General features: G+C 46.2%; 1 protein-coding gene across 1 annotated transcript in view; it reads right to left on the reverse strand.

The window, feature by feature from the left end:
- Positions 1-211: 211 nt before the first annotated feature.
- LOC142591086 (uncharacterized) overlaps positions 212-19,157 on the reverse strand; it is a 325,077-nt gene continuing 306,131 nt past the window's right edge. Inside the window, exon 4 of the mRNA XM_075703467.1 lies at positions 212-387. Within this exon, the coding sequence (XP_075559582.1) occupies positions 245-387 (143 nt within the window). The 3' untranslated portion in view covers positions 212-244. The remainder of the gene's footprint in view (positions 388-19,157) is intronic.

Below are 19,157 nucleotides of genomic sequence, written 5' to 3' on the forward strand. Positions count from 1 at the left end.
CATAGCCATATACAGCTTCGATGCAAAAAAAGCTGCGAACGGAATTCTTTGCGCACACCTAGTAACTAGTAGCGTACGCAACGCCAGAGCCACTGGTAAAGGAGTGCTAATAGAGCTCGTTTGTCCATACACAACATTGTTGCATGAATCACTGTATATATTTGAAGAGTTATTTATGCGGCAAAACAGGACGCAAGAGCAGCACTGAATATTTGAAACAACAGTTTTATTGTTCTTTATCAGATCAAGTCATACAGGTGTCAGGAAATGGAACGTATTTCGCATCTTTGCAGTTCGACTCGTAAAAGGCTTTTGTTGCAACAGGAAAGTGGCTTTCATTTGTCCTATAATATTTTTCGGTCGTCCAGAGTGAACATAATGCTTTATCTGCAAGTACCACCAATAAAATGATGTTAAGCACATAATCGAAGACTGCTAATGCAGTATTTTCTATATTACTAGGATATTAAAGCATTCATTCAAGGCTGTAATACTCAATCTGTGGGAAAGGATGGTTTCTTGGCCAAGTGGGAACAGAAATGCATTGTAGGGACGACTAGACGTAGAGTAATGAAATTTGCTAGGTAATATGGGCACGTCAACGCGATGAATAGACAATGTTTGACTACATTTCCAGTGACTGTGTGGAATACTTCGGATCTTTTCAAGTTGTAGGAAAGGGCACTTTGAGGTAGTGATCAGAGTATTGCTTCTGTGAATAATTTTAGGTAGTAGTATTGTTTGTGTTCAAGAGAACATGCGGCACCATACATATTATTGTTAACCATACAGTTTTTCCAGAAACGTATTCAATGTTTCCAAATTTGTGTAATTTTCTATGCTTTCGCTTAGTTCAAAAAGTAATTCCGATGTAAGACGTTATAGCCACAAGGATAGGAATCTTCTTTAGGTGTTATAGTGTCGATTATTTCTTCGATGATATAACAGTTTATGCGAACTTTTTGACAAACAGATATTCATACAGAGCTCAAGTACGTCGTGCCCCCTGTGAACTGTGTCAGCAATTTTAGTGTGTTGGCGTACTGGTCCCGCACCAATTTTTAGGATTCAATTGAAGTATATTTGTATACAATTTGTAGCATTTGCAGTTATTCCCAAATCAAGATGTTGAACAAGATCGTTTGCTACACGCGTCCTTTTAAGAGAAGCCCATTTATCTCCCGTAAACACGCATGAAGCTCTGTGCTATACTGTTCTTCCATCTATAAACATTACACCATATTAATTGAAACATGATTCAGAAGTACTACGCTGGAGATCTGTAGGACCTTTGGATAGCGTTTATGATATTGTTGACTGAAAAGAAAATTTGTTTGGGCTTTTCAGAATTCTGAATGAGTATTTATTTTTCAGTTTTCAAGAATTTGTATATTTATGCACGGATTTATATGTCTGCTTTTTTAATTATGCGTATATTCTGAGGAGCTTATGGCCGTACAAAACACCATGGTATTTTATACAAAACACATTAGGGAAAGTATTAAGTATACGTAACTTCTACGATACGGCTCGCAAAGGAAGAACGTTCTCTAAAATTCATGAAACTTGAAATTATCTATGACTGAAAAGCTCAGCAGAAAATCTGTTTGTCTCGTCTGGATTACGAGCTATAAATGAATGAAAAGAACGTTTTTTTAGAACAACCCAGACGTTATTTCTGAGGATGTTCAACTCGATAAGATTTGTAATATACCCGAAGTACGAGTAGGTTGCTAATAAAGAATGACGATGAAATTTAGAGAATTGCTTTATACGCTAATTGTTTCTGCGACATGCTAGACGTGCAATCGCGAGAGAAGCCCTTTTGGAATTGACTCTCGCAGTTCTGCTCTAACTTGCGAATATAAAAAGAACGACGTTATTTACCAGAAGGTTAATGAATGTCACTCTGCTGTCCGGAGGCAAACGATGGTTTACAAAGAATTGGTCTCTTTTAATGTACGGACAAGTACAGTAAGCTACGAGTTAATAGTCACAATGAATAATAATACAAAGTGGCACACCAAGTCTGGCCAGAGTTTAAAAAATATCCCAGTGCCATGTAGCTGAACAGAACCAAAGTAATGCTGTTTGCCTTCGCTTGGAGATACTAGAATGATTTTTTTCTTTCCGCCTGATTAGAAAATTAGTCTTATTAAATAATCAAGTTCTCATTTATTATAATTAGATAGAAAGTGTTAATGAGAAAGCTTTAGGGCGACGAGGAAAACTGCCGATACAGTTTTCTATTCCTCAATACGTGATACAAAAAGGGGTTTTTTGAGGGTAAAAGAAGCCCACCAATAGAGGTGAAGTGCCTCGAGCGGCCAGTCGCGTGGCAATTTTGCGCGCATTTGCGGGATTCTTTCACCCCCAGAAAAACACTTTTATGTAGCAGGTATTGAGCAACACAAAGCGGTTTCGGGAGATTTTTATGTCGCTCTACAATTTTCTCATTGAAGTGAGAAGTCGAATCATTTTTGAACGCAAACTAATTATCTAAATAGGCGGAATGAAAAAACAATATGAGTATCTACAAGCGGCTGCGAGCAACCCTCCTTGGTTCTGTCCAGCTATGTCGCACTCCCATATTTCTAAACTCAGGATAAATTTAGCTGGATCACTCCTTATATCTGGCTTGTATCAAAGCACCCACATTAGCCGTGATGAGGATTCTACCACAAGAATAACAGCGCAGTTGAGTTGCAGCAGAAGAGCGGAGGTTCGTTCGCCATATTCAGATAATGAGCGGTGGTAGTGGCATCCACGTAGTAGTGGTAGTCCACAGGTGCGCGCACTTTGTGACATCTCATACGCAGCTATAAATGATAGATTCTTGGGTAAGAGCCTGTAAATTATAAAAGTGGGGTGCTCGGGGCCTAAGCCTTCCGTCTTTCGAAAGCAGCATGGCGCATCGACGAACGTTCTAAAATACAACGATCGTTTGTGTTTTCAAATCATCATAAGACAGTTATTATATATTGCAAAGGTGAAATTATGCAAGTAGAGTGCGCATGTTGAAATTTTTGTGGAGGGATGTTACGTTCAAATAGTAATGACGTGCAATCGAATCAACCGCGATGAGTACTATTCATCCGATGCAACTTGTTCTCTCAAGCAATATTTTCTTTATCCTCAAAAATTGTAAAAATTTTGAAGCAATGCAATTTTTTGTTTATGCATTTCGACACCGTCCCAGGCACGCCGCGATCCAAACACTAAACCAGGCGCATGCAGAACCTTAGACGACAAAATGAGGGTGATGTATCGACTATGACAGCATGACAACGCCGCAGTAACAACGACCGTATGACCACATCAATATGACAAAGATAAAATCACCTGACCCCTTGTTAGTTTTAGAGCTCACATACATACTTTCGTACACCTGCTGCCCTGAGCTACCCGTGTTTGCATTGTATCTGGTGCCGGTTTGTATTACGCCTGTTCCTGGCTAATTGTGCAATATAGCACCGTTCGAATATACACCTACAGATAAATTCGAAGAGATAGCCTAACAAACTAGCTAGACTGAAGTAGGCTGGCAAAACTAGGCTCACCTAAACAATTGAGGATCCAACGAGCTGTGGGAGTACGTTTAACTTAAGGTGTCGTGGATCCTTGTGCGAATCGCTGTCTTTGTTTAGGGATCACACTGTAAAACAAATATTTTTGTGTTGACAAGCTACTTCAATGGCTTCTCCTGGTCACTCACGCTGCCGTCTGCCAAGTGCCACTGAAGTCTGCGCCTGTACTGTCTGAAAACCTAGCGCGAAAATCATCTAAGCGGAGGGCTGGACATTCCGTGACGTCGTTTGAAGCTGCGTTGTCTATTTTTCTGCCGCCACACTGAGTCCTAGTAAGGAAGATTAATTCCCAATTCCGTCATAACATCGTCCTACAAAGCTGCAAACGTAACCGAAAGCTGCACCCGCAAAGTAGCTGCTGTCGGGGCTGTGGTTTACAGGCACCGTCGTTGCCAGCAGAGGAGACACTGCAACATGATGACAACAAGAGCACAGCTGGGAACAGTGTCCGGCAGCGCTATCCGCCAGGAAAGGCGGCAAATTTCAATATTTAAAAAAGTCTCAAAGCGTGTTAGCGGTCAGTTAATAAAATAGAGCACATGGTGTAGCAGAATGCAATTTTACAGCAAAATATTTCACATTGACTGGTAGCGCTCGAAAATGTACGGCTTATCCATGACGAAGAATAAGTGACTGCGATGGAAGGACGACAATGTAAAGACGATGAGAGTATAAGGACAACAGCACGACTTAAACGGGATCAGGAAACTTCAACAGTAACGCGGCTAGATGGCATAGTGGCTATTGCGTTGCGCTACTAAGCTCGCGTTCGGGTTCGAGGGCGTAATTGGGCGGCCGCATTTCCGTAGGCGTGAGCTGCAAAAGCTCCCGTGTACTGTGCATTGGGTGGATGTTAAAAGACCCTGAATTGTCAAAATTATTCCGATGTTCCTTACTACGGCGTCCCTCATAATCAAATCGTGGTTTATTTCCTAAAACCTCAGAATGTAATTTTTTAACACGAACAGCGATGAGGAAATGAAGATGGTGGTATAACGTCGGCCGCATGACAACGGAATGGTTACAATGACATGATGACGACGGAATGACAGCGTAACGATGGAGACATGACCAGAACTGCACTGCGATGGTATGGCCACGATGGCACGATGATGTGTGTGGCGAAGCTTGAATGACGACAAAGAAATGACGACGATGAAACGACCACACGGTATCATGATGACACAGTGACCACAATGCATAGAGGCGCCTGTAGGGCAATGATCGCAGCATGACGAGCAAGTAATGATAATTGCATAATTAAAACGATTTGATGATGACGGCATGATCACAATAGAATGGGCCGCTGAAATGGCCGCAGTGGAATGCGTGATAAAAACGTGACGTCGATGGCTTTATAACAACGGACCAATGGCAACAGAGCTGAGAGGACAGAACGGTGATGACCGCATGAGAAAAAATAGGTCACAATCACAGCGGAATGAATGCGATGAATTGACGAAAGCGAAAATGACGAGGCTCATTGGCAACAGTGGTGCGCTGCTAAGTGCTAGGCCACAGGATCAAATGCTGGCCGCGCAGCTGCATTTCGACTACGGGCGAAATGCAAAAACGCCCATGTAATGTGCCTCAGTTGCACGTAATAAATCACCTGGGGATAAGAATTATTCGGAATTCCGCTACTACGGCGTGTCTCACACACGAATCGTGGTTTTGCCAAGTAAAATTCCGACATTTCAGAGAAGGACAAGCGCGGTGTGCTGGGGTTGGAGCTCGCGCACATCACCTGCTGCTTTTGATGAATGCAGTGCTCAAAACAAAGCTGATAGTTTGTTAAAGTAATAGGTTCATGTTGACCTCATCTCACTATGACTGTAGACGATTATGCGCTAGAACTGAATCAATATGCCAATACAACGTAGTGCCACCGTCAAAACGAGTAATTTGTGAGGCGCCTACTATAGCCGGACTTGTGTTTCCCGCTAAGCGAACGGCATTCGGCGTCATCTAGCGCCAACACAGCAAAGACTGTGCATGGCCTCCGATATGTATGGCGTGCTCGTGCGAAGTGGTGCATATTCGAGCCACATAAACGCATGAAAAATACTCATGGCATACAGTCATGTGGAATGATAATAGCCACTGAAGCAATTTCATTTTCGCTCTCGTCATCATCATCAGCCTGGTTACGCCCACTGCAGGGCGGAGGCCTCTCCCATACTTCTCCAACTACCCCGGTCATGTACTAATTGTGGCCACGTTGTTCCTGCAAACTTCTTAATCTCATCCGCCCACCTAACTTTCTTCCGCTCTCTGCTACGCTTTCCTTCCCTTGGAATCCATTCCGTAACCCTTAATGACCATCGGTTATCTTCCCTCCTCATTACACGTCCTGTTCATGCCCCCCCCATTTCTTTTTCTTGATTTCAACTAAGATATCATTAACTCGCGTTTGTTCCCTCATCCAATCTGCTCTTTTCTTATCAGTTAACGTTGCACCTGTCATTTTTCTTTCCATAGCTCCTTGCGTCGCCCTCAATTTAAGTAGAACCCTTTTCGTAAGCCTCCAGGTTTCTGCCCCGTACGTCAGCACTGGTAAGACACAGCTGTTATATACATTTCTCTTGAGGGATAATGGCAACATGCTGTTCATGATCTGAGAATGCCTGCCAAACTGCACCCCAGCCCATTCTGATTCTTCTGATTATTTCAGTCACATGATCCGGATCCGCAGTCACTACCTGTCCTAAGTAGATGTATTCCCTTAACACTTCCAGTGCCTCACTACCTATCGTAAACTGCAGTTCTCTTCAGAGACTGTTAAAAATTACTTTGGTTTTCTGCAGAATAATTTTTCGACCCACCCTTTGGCTTTGCCTCTCCAGGTCAGTGAGCATGAATTGCAGTTGGTCCCCTGAATTACTAAGCAAGGCAATAACATCAGCGAATCGCAAGTTACTAACATATTCTCCATTAACTCTTATCCCCAATTGTTAACAATCCAGGTCTCTGAATACCTCCTGTAGACACGCTGTGGATAGCATTGGAGAGATCGTATCTCCCTGACTGACGCCTTTCTTTATTGAGATTTTGTTGCTTTCTTTATGGAGCACTACGGTGGCTGTCGAGCCGCTGTATATATCTTTGAGTATTTTTACATACAGCTCGTCTACACCCTGATTGCAGCCTCCATGACTGCTGAGGTTTCGAGTGATCAAACGCTTTCTCGTAATCAATGAAAGCTATATATAAGGGTTGGTTATATTCCGCACATTTCTCTATCACTTGATTGATAGTGTGAATATGGTCTGTTGTTGAGTAGCCTTTACGGAATCCTGCCTGGTCCTTTGGTTGACGGAAGTCTAAGGTGTTCTTGATTCTATTTGCAATTACCTTAGTAAATACTTTGTAGGCAACGGACCGTAAGCTGATCGGTCTATAATTTTTCAAGTCTTTGGCGTCCCCTTTCTTATGGATTTGGATTATGTTAGCGTTTTTCCAAGATTCCGGTACGCTCGAAGTCATGAGGCATTGCGTATACAGGGCAGCCAGTTTCTCTAGAACAATCTGCCCACCATCCTTCAACAAATCTGCTGTTACCTGATCCTCCCCAGTTGCCTTCAACCTTTTTATAGCTCCCAAGGCTTTCTTTACTTCTTCCGGCGTTACTTGTGGGATTTCAAATTCCTCTAGATTATTCTCTCTTCCATTATCGTCGTGGGTGCCACTGGTACTGCATAAATCTCTATAGAGCTCCTCAGCCACTTGAACGATCTCATCAATATCAGTAATGATATTGCCGGCTATGTCTCTTAACGCATACATCTGATTCTTCCCTATTCCTAGTTTCTTCTTCACAGCTTTTAGGCTTCCTCCGTTTCTGAGAGCATGTTCATTTCTAACCATATTATACTTCCTTATGTCAGCTGTCTTACGCTTGTTGATTAACTTCGAAAGTTCTGCCAGTTCTGTCGTAGCTGTAGGCTTAGAGGCTTTTGTAGATTGGCGTTTCTTGATCAGATCTTTCGTGTCCCGCGACAGCTTACTGGTATCCTGTCTAACAGAGTTACACCGACTTCTATCGCACACTCCTTAATGATGCCCACAAGATTGTCGTTCATTGCTTCAACACTAAGGTCCTCTTCCTGAGTTAAAGCCGAATACCTGTTCTCTAGCTTGATCCGGAATTCCTCCAGTTTCCCTCTTAGCACTAACTCATTGATTGGCTACCTCTGTACCAGTTTCTTCCGTTCTTACCCCAAGTCTCCGCTTATTCGAGTTCTTACCATCCTATGGTGACCGCATCGCACCTTGCTGAACACGTCCACATCTTGTATGATGCCAGGGTTAGCACAGAGTATGAGCTCTATTTCGTTTCTAGTCTCGCCGTTCGGGCTCCTCCACGTCCACTTTCGGCTATCCCGCTTGCGGAAGAAGGTATTCATTATCCGAATATTATTGTGTTCCACAACTCTGCTAACTCTCCCCTGCTATTCCTAGTGCCTATGCCATATTCCCCCACTGCCTTGTCTCCAGCCTGCTTCTTGCCTACCTTGGCATTAAAGTCGCCCATCAGTATAGTGTATTATGGTTTCACTCTACCCATCGCCGATTCCACGTCTTCATAGAAGCTTTCGACTTCCTGGTCATCACGACTGGATGTAGGGCCGTAGACCTGTACAACCTTCATTTTGTACCTCTCATTAAGTTTCACAACAAGACCTGCCACCCTTTGGTTAATTCTATAGAATTCCTGTATGTTACCAGCTATATTCTTATTAATCAGGAATCCGACTCCTAGTTCTCGTCTGTCCGCTAAGCCCCGGTAACACAGGACGTGGCCGCTTTGTAGCGCTGTATATGCTTCTTTTGGCCTCCTAACTTCACTGAGCCCTATTTGTCGCGTTTACTGCCCTCTAATTCCTCCAATAGCACTGCTAGACTCGCCTCATTAGATAACGCTCTAGCGTTAAACGTTGCCAGGTTCATATTCCAATGGCGGCCTGTCTAGAGCCAGGGATTCTTAGCACCCTCTGCTGCGTCGCAGGTCTGACCGCCGCCGTGGTCAGACCTGCGACCTTCGCGGCTGCTGGGGACTGAGGGCCGGGGTTTGATTGTTTTTTCATATAGGAGGTTGTGGCCAAGTACTGCACCAGGGTGGCCAATCCTACTGTGGTGAGGGAGTGCGTTACTGGTTCTGGTCACCGGGGTCAGGCCACACTCCAGGCCTGTTTATGCAATTTTATCAAGACGCGGATTTTATTTTTAATCCGGTGGATAATTGCGCGGCACCGGGATTTGAACCACGGACCTCTTGCACGCGAGGCGGGTGTTCTACCTCTACGCCACCGCTGCGCCCTCCATTTTCGCTCTAAAGTCATTCAATTAGTCAAATTACCGAGCCACAAGTCCGCTGCGTTATGAGCACACGCGGCAATTTGGATCGCAGCAAAGCAGCTGATAACAAGCTACGAATTTTAAGTTTGCTCAGCGCACAATGATACATTTGTCGGGCCGAACGCCTGAAATGCGCGTCGTCGGTTAAGGAACACGTCACCTTCCAAGTCCACGTCCCCTGTGCGAAATATGAATGCACGACGCCCTGCCAAGGCATAATGGACCGCGAACAGCAGCACTGAGCCCGAGAGAACATCCTAAACTATGCACAATCCGTTATTATGGCGCACATAGCTTACATGTAGCTGCATCCACGTTGCAGCATAAACTGGCATACGTGAAGGACGTGCTGTAATATGTCGTGGTATAGTTATGGCGTGGTATAGTTATGTCGTGGGCGAACTTGACTACGTGTACCATAACAAAAGGTGCATTTTCGAAAAGTTCTTGAAGCAGCATGCGTATGATGTGAAAACGAAAAATGTCGCTTTGCGACGTACGTGCGGAGAACATAGCAGCCTCTAACCGTGATGTTGGCCTTCTTGGATAAGGCTTTCATTATAGCCAAGAATCTGCATTTCCCATCAGTATCCCGGGTGCCTCCTATCAGACTACACAAAAGGCTGAATCGCAGGAATGACATTATTCCGTATTCATACAGAAGATGCCTAGGTCAAATTTCTAACTTAGTGTTTGCAAACAAAACTTCCGTGCTAACGAGTGGGAGCTGTTTTTAGTCACATGCTATCAAACCTCTTGATAACGACGTTGAAGGGAGAGCCAAAATTATTTCATTATATTCATTATTGCACTTCACTGCCCTGCTTCCGTAATGAAGAGCACAAGTTTGAACTTTCATAGAAGGCGGCCGTGTGGCCAGCAGAACCGCTACATGGCCACGTGCGCTGAACAGCAAAGATCAAAGAAATTTCGGCTTCCGCAACACACAGCTTAGCATCTGAAATGAATGCGTTTACGATAGCTGCCTTCTGTTGCAATGTGATGATCTTTGGCTTCCGCGTTCAGTTGGCTTCTCTCTTACATAGCCAAGTTACGATGAAGTTGATTAGGTTGCACGCTGCAACGCCAAAAACGTTTGTCGCGTTCGAGCAGCACGCGTCAGACAGGGATACGGGATCTCTGAGAGTTAACCGGTGCAATCATTGAGGCCACGCCTAGCTGCACTAGCCTGCGCGGTGCGCAGTGACAGAAATTGCGATGGTTATAATAAGCCTCTGCTTGTGCTCAGCTACGCGCAGTGGTGAGAAGGAAGAGTCTTCGATGGCGGATTCAACGCAAATACCCAAAATTTTTGGCAACGAATGTGTGCCGAACCGCGCGGAATGCGGTTAAGCCTGCAAAGGTGGTGCATTTTTTGTTTCGGAGACAAACGTACTTTGTATTTCGGAGAAAAAGTCAAGTTCGAAAAATCCATTGGTATGATAAATTTACTTCGTTAAATGAAGGGTTTGAAACGTGGATGCCCACGAAGATTTCAAGGGTATTTCACTTTGTTACATTTAAAAATTCGTTAGGTGTCGTTTTGTTATAACGAAGTTTCAGTGTAACAAGTATTTCTTAATATCTTGTCTTACCTTCTAACTACAGATACCAAATATGGACTCAAGCAACATTAGGAACAAGCTACATTGTCTGCGGGTGCATCAGCCTGTCGAACTGTCTCAACCAGCATCCTCAACCATGAACCGACCAATATGTGTTAACAGTCACAAGGCAAATCTCTTGAAGGTGCGTTAGAAAAATTTGTTGATGTAGTGGTGTTATTGATTTCGTCTAATTAAAATTCTTGGAAATCATTGGCCCTTTCAGCGCTTCATTTGTGTGATTAATCATGATTTATGTTAAGTGTGGGGCTCTAACACGTGTTATCACTTTTGTGGCCTTGCCAATATTTCAGTGATGCTATGGTGGGCGTTAAAGAAATGGCAGTAGACAGTGGGGCCGTCAGTACTGCCAAACTTTTTTCAACAGTGCAAGGATTATGAACATTTCCATTGATTTGGCCATTTAACAAGTATCAGGAGACACTCAATTCCTCTATAATTATAGCTATAGTGGAAGGGTGAATTGAGCTCTTCAATTCATGTGCGTGTCAAACATCCATGTAAAAAGAGCTTTCGTGCTAGTGTTGTTAGAGTCCTTGATATTGATCGGTCCGTAACTCTCGAACAATGTTTACAAGGGACAGGAAATAACCTTGGGTCTTCCCAAAGCATCGCATATGTGCAGGGTATGCCGTTTCTTTTTCGTACATTTTGTTGGGCAGTTGATCTGGAAGGAGGCACGTTCTATATTCCAATGTTATGACCGAAGTTTAGTGCCTAGAAACTACCTATACATCGTCTTTGCGCTAGTACTTCCTCTGACAGTAGTGTTCCCGCTGTAAATTTACAGGTTTGTAATATATTGTTACGTAGGAAGACGCAGACGAAATGCTATGTACAAACATATTTACAATAAAATACGCTGCGCTTGGTTAAGAGGCAACAGCCCGCGCTAGCTTCTAATCGCCGTCGTCTTCTTACTGCTCGGCTCTTCGTCATTGGAAATACTATCCCGTAGCACTACCCCCGGTGGCAAAAGCGCCGTCCCGGAGCGACTAAAGGCCGCAGTCTGAAGCAGTGCAGTAGGTCTTAAGCCTACTGACGTGCACGACATCACTAGCTGCCAGAGTAGATGACGAGGTTGAGCTCACAGGAGCAATTTCGTACGTCACAGGCGTCACCTGGCGCAGCACCCGGTAGGGCTCTGTGTGTCGCGAAAGGAGCTTTTCTGAAAGTCCGACGTGACGAGAGGGCGACCACAGGAGCACGAGTGCCCCAGGAGAAAACTGTACGTCCCGGTGGCGGGCGTTGTACTGACGCTGCTGCGTGGTTTGCGAGTCCGTCAGTCGAGCACCGGCAAGCTGGCGTGCGTGGTCGGCGAGGGCGATGGCGTCGCGCGCATACTCGGTTGTTGAGATCGCAGCAGGAGGAAGTACCGTGTCAAGGGACAAGTTTGGTTCGCGACCGTAGAGTAGATAAAATGGAGAAAATCCGGCGGTGTCGTGCCGGGAAGAATTATAAGCAAATATGACGTAAGGAAGGGCAACGTCCCAGTCGTGGTGGTCCTTCGAAACGTACTTGGAGAGCATGTCGGTAAGAGTACGGTTTAAGCGCTCTGTCAGGCCATTGGTTTGAGGATGGTATGAGGTAGTTATCTTGTGTTGAATAGTGCAGGGCCGCACAATGTCGGCGATAACTTTCGAGAGGAAGTTACGACCACGGTCAGTAAGCAGCTGTGGCGGGGCGCCATGCACTAAGATAACGTCATGCAAGAGAAAGTCCGCGACGTCAGTTGCGCAACTGGTAGGGAGAGCCCGCGTGATAGTGTATCGGGTGGCGTAATCAGTTGTGACGGCTACCCATTTGTTCCCAGAGGATGACGTGGGAAAGAAACCGAGGAGGTCTAATCCAACACGAAAGAATGGTTCCACAGGGACGGTGATCGGCTGGAGATGACCGGAAGGTAGCACCTGAGGCGTTTTCCGACGCCGGCAGGGACCACAGGCAGCACCATAGCGTCGGACGGAGTGAGCGAGACCAGGCCAATAGAAGTGGCGGCGGACGCGGTCGTACGTGCGGGTTACCCCAAGATGCCCTGCAGTGGGATCGTCATGCATCTCAAAGAGCACAGTCTGTCGTAGATGTATTGGCACGGCAAGAAGAAGATCAGGGCCATCAGGGAGGAAGTTCCTTCGGTACAGAATGCCGCCCTGGAGGACATATCGGCGAACGGATGCGTCGGTAGGTGTAGAGCGCAGACGCTCGATGAGTACTCGCAGCGATAGGTCTTGGTACTACTCATCGGCGACGTTAGCGAAGGCAGACACCGAGAAAATGCCGTCGGCGGTACTACTGTCGGCGTCGTCAGGTTCGTCTACCGGGTAGCGAGAAAGGCAGTCAGGGTCCTTGTGTAGTCGGCCAGATTTGTGGGTGACAGAGAACGAATATTCTTGGACGCGTAAGGCCCTGCGACCAAGTCTTCCTGTAGGGTCTTTCAATGAGTATAACCAGCAAAGCACATGATGGTCTGTGACAACGGAAAAGGGTTGGCAATATAAGTATGGGTGGAACTTCGCAACCGCCCAAACTAGGGCCAGACGCTTACGCTCAGTGATGGAATAGTTGCACTCCGCGGGCGAGAGGAGCCTGCCGGCGTAAGCGATCACACGGTCGCGGCCACGCTGGCGTTGTGCCAGTATTGCGCCAATTCCGTGACCGCTGGCATTAGTACGGACTTCGGTAGGCGCAGAAGGATCGAAATGGGCCAGAACGGGAGGCGTGGTGAGAAGGTCGATTAGAAGCGAGAATGCAGAGGCCTCGTTATCGCCCCACTGGAAAGGGGCGTCTTTTTTCAAAAGCTCGGTTAGTGGTCGTGCTATGGCCGCCAAATTTTTCACGAAACGGCGGAAGTACGAGCAAAGGCCGATGAAGCTGCGCACATCCTTGACAGACTTTGGAACACGGAAGTGCGTAACAGCATGAATCTTGCCTGGGTCCGGTTGCACTCCGTTCGCGTCAACGAGATGTCCAAGGACGGTAATCTGGCGATGGCCGAATTGGCACTTTGATGCATTGAGTTGCAGACCGGCTCACCGAAAAACGTCCAGAAGTGCTGAGAGGCGCTCGAGGTGCGTAGCTAATGTTGGGGAGAATACTATAACGTCGTCCAAGTAGCACAGGCACGTGGACCATTTTAAACCGTGAAGAAGGGAGTCCATCATGCGTTCAAAAGTGGCAGGAGCGTTACAGAGACCGAACGGCATCACTTTTAATTAATAAAGACGGTCGGGTGTTACAAAGGCAGTCTCCTCGCGGTCGAGATCGTCCACGGCAATCTGCCAATAGCCGGAGCGAAGGTCAATAGATGAGAAGTAGCGAGCACCGTGGAGGCAGTCAAGGGCGTCATCAATCCGAGGTAGGGGATACACGTCCTTTTTGGTAACCCTGTTAAGGTGCCGATAATCCACGCAAAAGCGCCATGAGCCATCCTTCTTTTTTACCAGCCCAACAGGTGACGCCCATGAACAACATGACGGTTCAATAGTGTTCTTGGCAAGCATTTTGCGAACTTCGGCGTGAATAACTTGACGCTCAGCCGGTGATAGTCGATACAGGCGGCGATGAATAGGAGGGGCATCGCCGGTATGAATACGATGTTTGACAGCTGTTGTTTGGGCCAAAAGGACGATCGTTAAAGTCAAAAATATCTTGGTAGGAAATCAGAACGCGGTAGAGCGCACAAGCGTGCTCGGAAGGCATGTCGGGTGCAATCATTTTCTGCAAGTTGCAATGGTAGAAGTTGCCGACTGCGACAGTAGAGGAGGATCGGCTGAATGGTCGTCTAATGAAATCGATGCTACAGAGTGATCCTCAAATGAGCGAAGTTGGGCCAGAGACATTCCGCGTGGCAGCACTTGTGTCGTCAAGCCAAAATTGACCACTGGCAGGCAGACGCAATTCGCCGTAATAGATAAAACTGTATGAGGTACTGTGATCCCGTGTGTAAGGAGGACGTCTTGCATAGGAGCCGCGATGTAGTGTCCGTCGGGGACTGGTGGGGATGACACGAAGTCAACGTAAGTCAGTGCCGAAGGTGGCAAGCGAACGAAGTCGATGGAACTGAGGCGAGTAGGGTGTTGTTCAGCGAAATCCAGAACAGGCAGGTCGTGGTGGAGAGTACTGGCGGAGCAATCCATGAGAGCAGAATGTGCGGAGAGGAAGTCTAAGCCGAGGATGATGTCGTGGGGACAGTGAGCGATGACTGAATAGCACAATTGTTGAGCGATCGGTGAAGGAGACGCGGGCGGTACACATACCAATTACGAGGGCTGTTGAGCCATCGACGACATGGACAATAGGCGTCGTGGCGGGCGTGATAATTTTCTTAAGCCGGTTACGAAGGCCAGCGCTCATTACGGACAAATGCGCCCCAGTGTCTATGAGTGCAGACACAGAAACACCGTTGACTTGCAGGTCAAGAAGGTTCAGATGAGTGGGCAACGTCAGTAGAGGATTTGGCGGCGTAGGGAGCAATGCAGCGTCACCTCGAGGCGCTGCATCGTGTAGTTTTCCGGCTGGGAGCGGCGTCCGTAGGGAGTCGGCGAATAGGAGCGATGGGGCTGGGGAGAGCGAGATTGTCGTCGTTGGGGCGAAGGCGAACGAGAATAGGAGTGGTTCGGTGTAGGAGAATCAGTGGCGGCGTTATCGGAGCGTACGGCACAGGGACGAGAAGGGCCACCTGGGGGGCGAGAGTAGGCAGTATAAGTAGGCCGGGTCGGGGAACTCCAGCGACTGCGACAGGGCCGAGAAATGTGCCAGATTCGATGGCAGTGGAAGCAAATGGGCTTGTCGTCAGCAGTGCGCCATTCAGATGGGTTGCGGAAACTTGCTGGGTAAGAAGATGCGAGACGGGGCGGAATCGAAGAAGCCAGGCGGGTATCAGGACGATGGGCCGAGCAGATGGTGTGCAGACCCATGTTTTCGAACTCTTGGCGGGCAACTGCCTGGATCAGTGAGACCGTGACTGCTGATACCGTGACTGGGACTGGAGTCGAAGGCAGCCGGATATGCGGCCTCGATCTCACGCCGGACGATCCTGGTAACATCGGCAGTGTTGTTGGGACGAGGAGTGTCGGCACAGGAAGATGTCGCTTGGGTGCTGGGCAGATGGGCAAAACGCTGGTCAATACGGCGGCTTTTAGCGAGTTCCAGGCGGCGGCACTCTTTTATACCAGCATCCACCTTCGCTACGTTGTTGCAAACGAGCGAGTTGAAGGCGCCATCGGCAATGCCTTTGAGGATGTGGGCAACCTTGTCGGACTCAGTCATGTGGATGTCAACTTTGCGACACAGAGGCAAGATGTCCTTAATGTACGTGGCATAGGGATCTGTTGACGTCTGCACACGGCCGGAAAGCGCCTTCTGCGCGGCAAGTTGGTGACCGTAGGGGTTGCCGTGCAAGTATCGAAGCTGTGTCTTAAGTGAAACCCAACTGGTGAGCTCATCTTCGTGCGTGCGATACCAAACTCTAGGTGTGCCACCGAGGTAAGAGACTACGTTGGCGAGCATAATAGTAGGGTCTCACCGGTTATTGCGGCTGACGTGTTCATACAGTCTGATCCAGTCATCGACGTCTTCGCCATCTTTGCCCAAGAATACGCCAGCAGCCCGGGGTGCGGAGAGAGTGAAGTAGGTCGTCGAGGTGGCAGCAGGTGTCGGAGCCGGCGGAGTCGGGTTGTTGTCGCCGGGAGCCATGAAGGAAGGCTCGACGTACCGTCCACTGCGAAGCTCCGTGACGAGGTACAGGGAACGTCCACCTCCACCAGATATGTTACGTAGGAAGACGCAGACGAAAAGCTATGTACAAGTATATTTACAAGAAAATACGCTGCGCTTGGCCAAGAGGCAACTGCCCGCGCTAGCTTCTAATCGTCAAAGCAATATTTCTGTCATTTTTGCAACTACTCCGTAGACCAATGAAGAAGTGGTGCTTTTCGATACAGTTTTAAGGTGCTCACGCTTGCAATGAATGTTCCTGTGTGAAAGTGCGGCCACTTTTTAAAAAACGCTTTGAATTGTTTTCTACATACGTCCCATTGGGGGCCTAAATGACCTCTAACTCAACAAATAGCATTACTAAATTTTAGGGATTAGTTGCGCAAATACTGAATAGAATGTCTCGTACCTTCTCTTCAGAAATCTGTTCAATCGGCAAAACATTTTTAAGACAGCTACAAAACGTCTCGCGAAATTTCTTGCAGCCCTTTTTAAAAGTGCTATAAGACGTATCGTACGACATCTCATGCCCGTTTCTAAAACGGCAACAGATTGTCTCGCAAAAAATCATACAGCCGTTTTTAAAACGGCTACAAGGTGTATTGCAAAACGTCTTATATCCCTTATTTGGTGGTACATTAGACGGTCTTCCTGATGGTTACAAAAATTTTCACATATCCGACAAAGTTTGGGTAAGACATCTTCAACATGGCTTAAGTATCATGCCAAGACGTCTTGAAGACGTCTTGTAAACGTTGATGTCAATCTTCAAGACTACTTGGTGATCTTGTAAAGACGTCTTGTAGACGATTAAAAGACTAATGTGTGTTGTGTGGAATAGATAGCTGGCCCGTGTAAAGTGCGTGATATACCTAAAGAATGATAACGCATTGGAAGACTGACAAAAGAGAGTTTGCGAAAATGTGAGTGCATTTCTGTGCAGTAAAGACTACGTTGGACAGGTCAGCGCAAGGGCCTGCGGCATAACATGCATATGCGACGGCATCACGATAAAGCTAGGATCAGAATGCATCACGGCGACTGTATGGCAAAGATGGCATCAAGACGCCCGGTAGATACTGCCTGAACAATAACGATTACGGGATAATATTCGTATGATGACTATGAAACAATAAGGTTGAATTGCTCACTATAGAAAGTATGATGATCACAGCAGGACGAACTTATATTTGATACAATCAAATGACAACGCAGAAACAACGACCGAATTAAGACGGCGGAATGATGCTGATGGCACGACTCTAAAGGAAGAACGTTTCCCATGTAGTAAAGGGGATCAGATGACAAGAAAATTATCACGACTACGCTTTTCAGTTATAGCTTTGGTACTGGTTACGTATTCCATCTGCCGCTTGTTATAAGTAAAGTAGCAGAAACAAAGGCGCAGAGTTGTAGAAACCAATAAGTAAATGACAACGAAGAGCGCACTTAGACGAAAATGGACTGGTGTGAAAAACGAAGGTGCAGTCGAAGCTAGCACAAGGGTACACGGATCAAAATGCACATAAAAGAGAAGAAAAGCTACCGCGACATTCTAAGCAGCTCTAAAGGACAAGCCGTTAGAAAACATCTAGTGGAAGCGAATCTGGGGCAAACCACGGCGCTCGGAGAAGGAGAAATACACCAACACTTAACGAGACCAGTTTCTGGAATCCTAAGCTCGTTGGCAAAACACATGGGGTCAGGCTGCAGGTTCAAGCTGCAGAAAGCTGCGTGATGAGGACGTAACTTTTCCCTGCCTCTTCAACTTCACGACTTCGGGGCTGCACCAGCGTTTCCTCAACCGGCTGGACACAATCGCGTACCTCTCATCACACTCACACCATTTCACTCCTTCAATTCCTAGGTGAGATAGTTGTCAGTTACATTATCGCCTCTTATACCGTCGTTACGTGGTGAAGTATCGTGTCGACAGCAACATATGTTGCCGCTAGCTATGTTGCCATAACGCTAATTTGCGCTAGTCGTGCGAATGTCAGGAGTAAAACTGTCTTGCATTTAAGTAATTCTTTAGGCGTCTGTTTAGTTTATTGTGTCGTTCTTAGAAAATGCAAATTCATATGAATGGCGCGTATTGCGATTGGTGCGTATAATATTGATAGAATTGTTAGAGCTCCCGTTCGAGTGGCCTTAACTGAAATGATGCTTGTATATGACTGTGCTAATATCAATGAGTCGCCTACACGAGTAAACAAATCGTCATCAACGACACTAGATCTCAGTTACACAAGCTTCCCTCGTGAGGCGGTCCTTTCTGGAGCGTTTTCCTCGCGTCTATTACTGGTATTTGTATTTTTTCTTTCAGTAAAAAACGAACCACTCCCTTTTACTCAAGTAGAACCACTGATTTTGATAATATCGCTATTGTTTTTGATTGGATTACAACAAATTGAGCTGATGTTGAGAGTTTAATTTACACAAATGAAGCCTACGATAGTCTCATAAAAAAATGTGATTAACGATTATAATGTCGCTTTTCCTGTGGCTGCGATTAAAAAGCACAGAAATGGTCAAAAATATTCTACAACTAAGGCTCTTCTGGCGAGAATAAAACCAAAAACTTGATGTTCACCGATGTTCTCAACACAAGAAGTTCTGACGTGTTATGTGAGTACAAAGCACTTCATCATACACTAAACACACAATCAAAGAAAGCAATGTCATACTTTTACAGAAATAAGTTCTAGCATGTGGGGAGCAACCCTAAGCAGATCTGGGAAGATATTGAAACTCTCTTACATCACAAAACTAACACAATACCTCTTAAAATGCTGATAAAGGATTTTCTTTATACTAGAGTTGCGTTAGCAAAGTAATTTAATGCACACTTACAGCCTCAAATATACAAATA

Source organism: Dermacentor variabilis, chromosome 8 (assembly GCF_050947875.1).
Source record: "Dermacentor variabilis isolate Ectoservices chromosome 8, ASM5094787v1, whole genome shotgun sequence".
NCBI classification, from domain to species: domain Eukaryota; kingdom Metazoa; phylum Arthropoda; class Arachnida; order Ixodida; family Ixodidae; genus Dermacentor; species Dermacentor variabilis.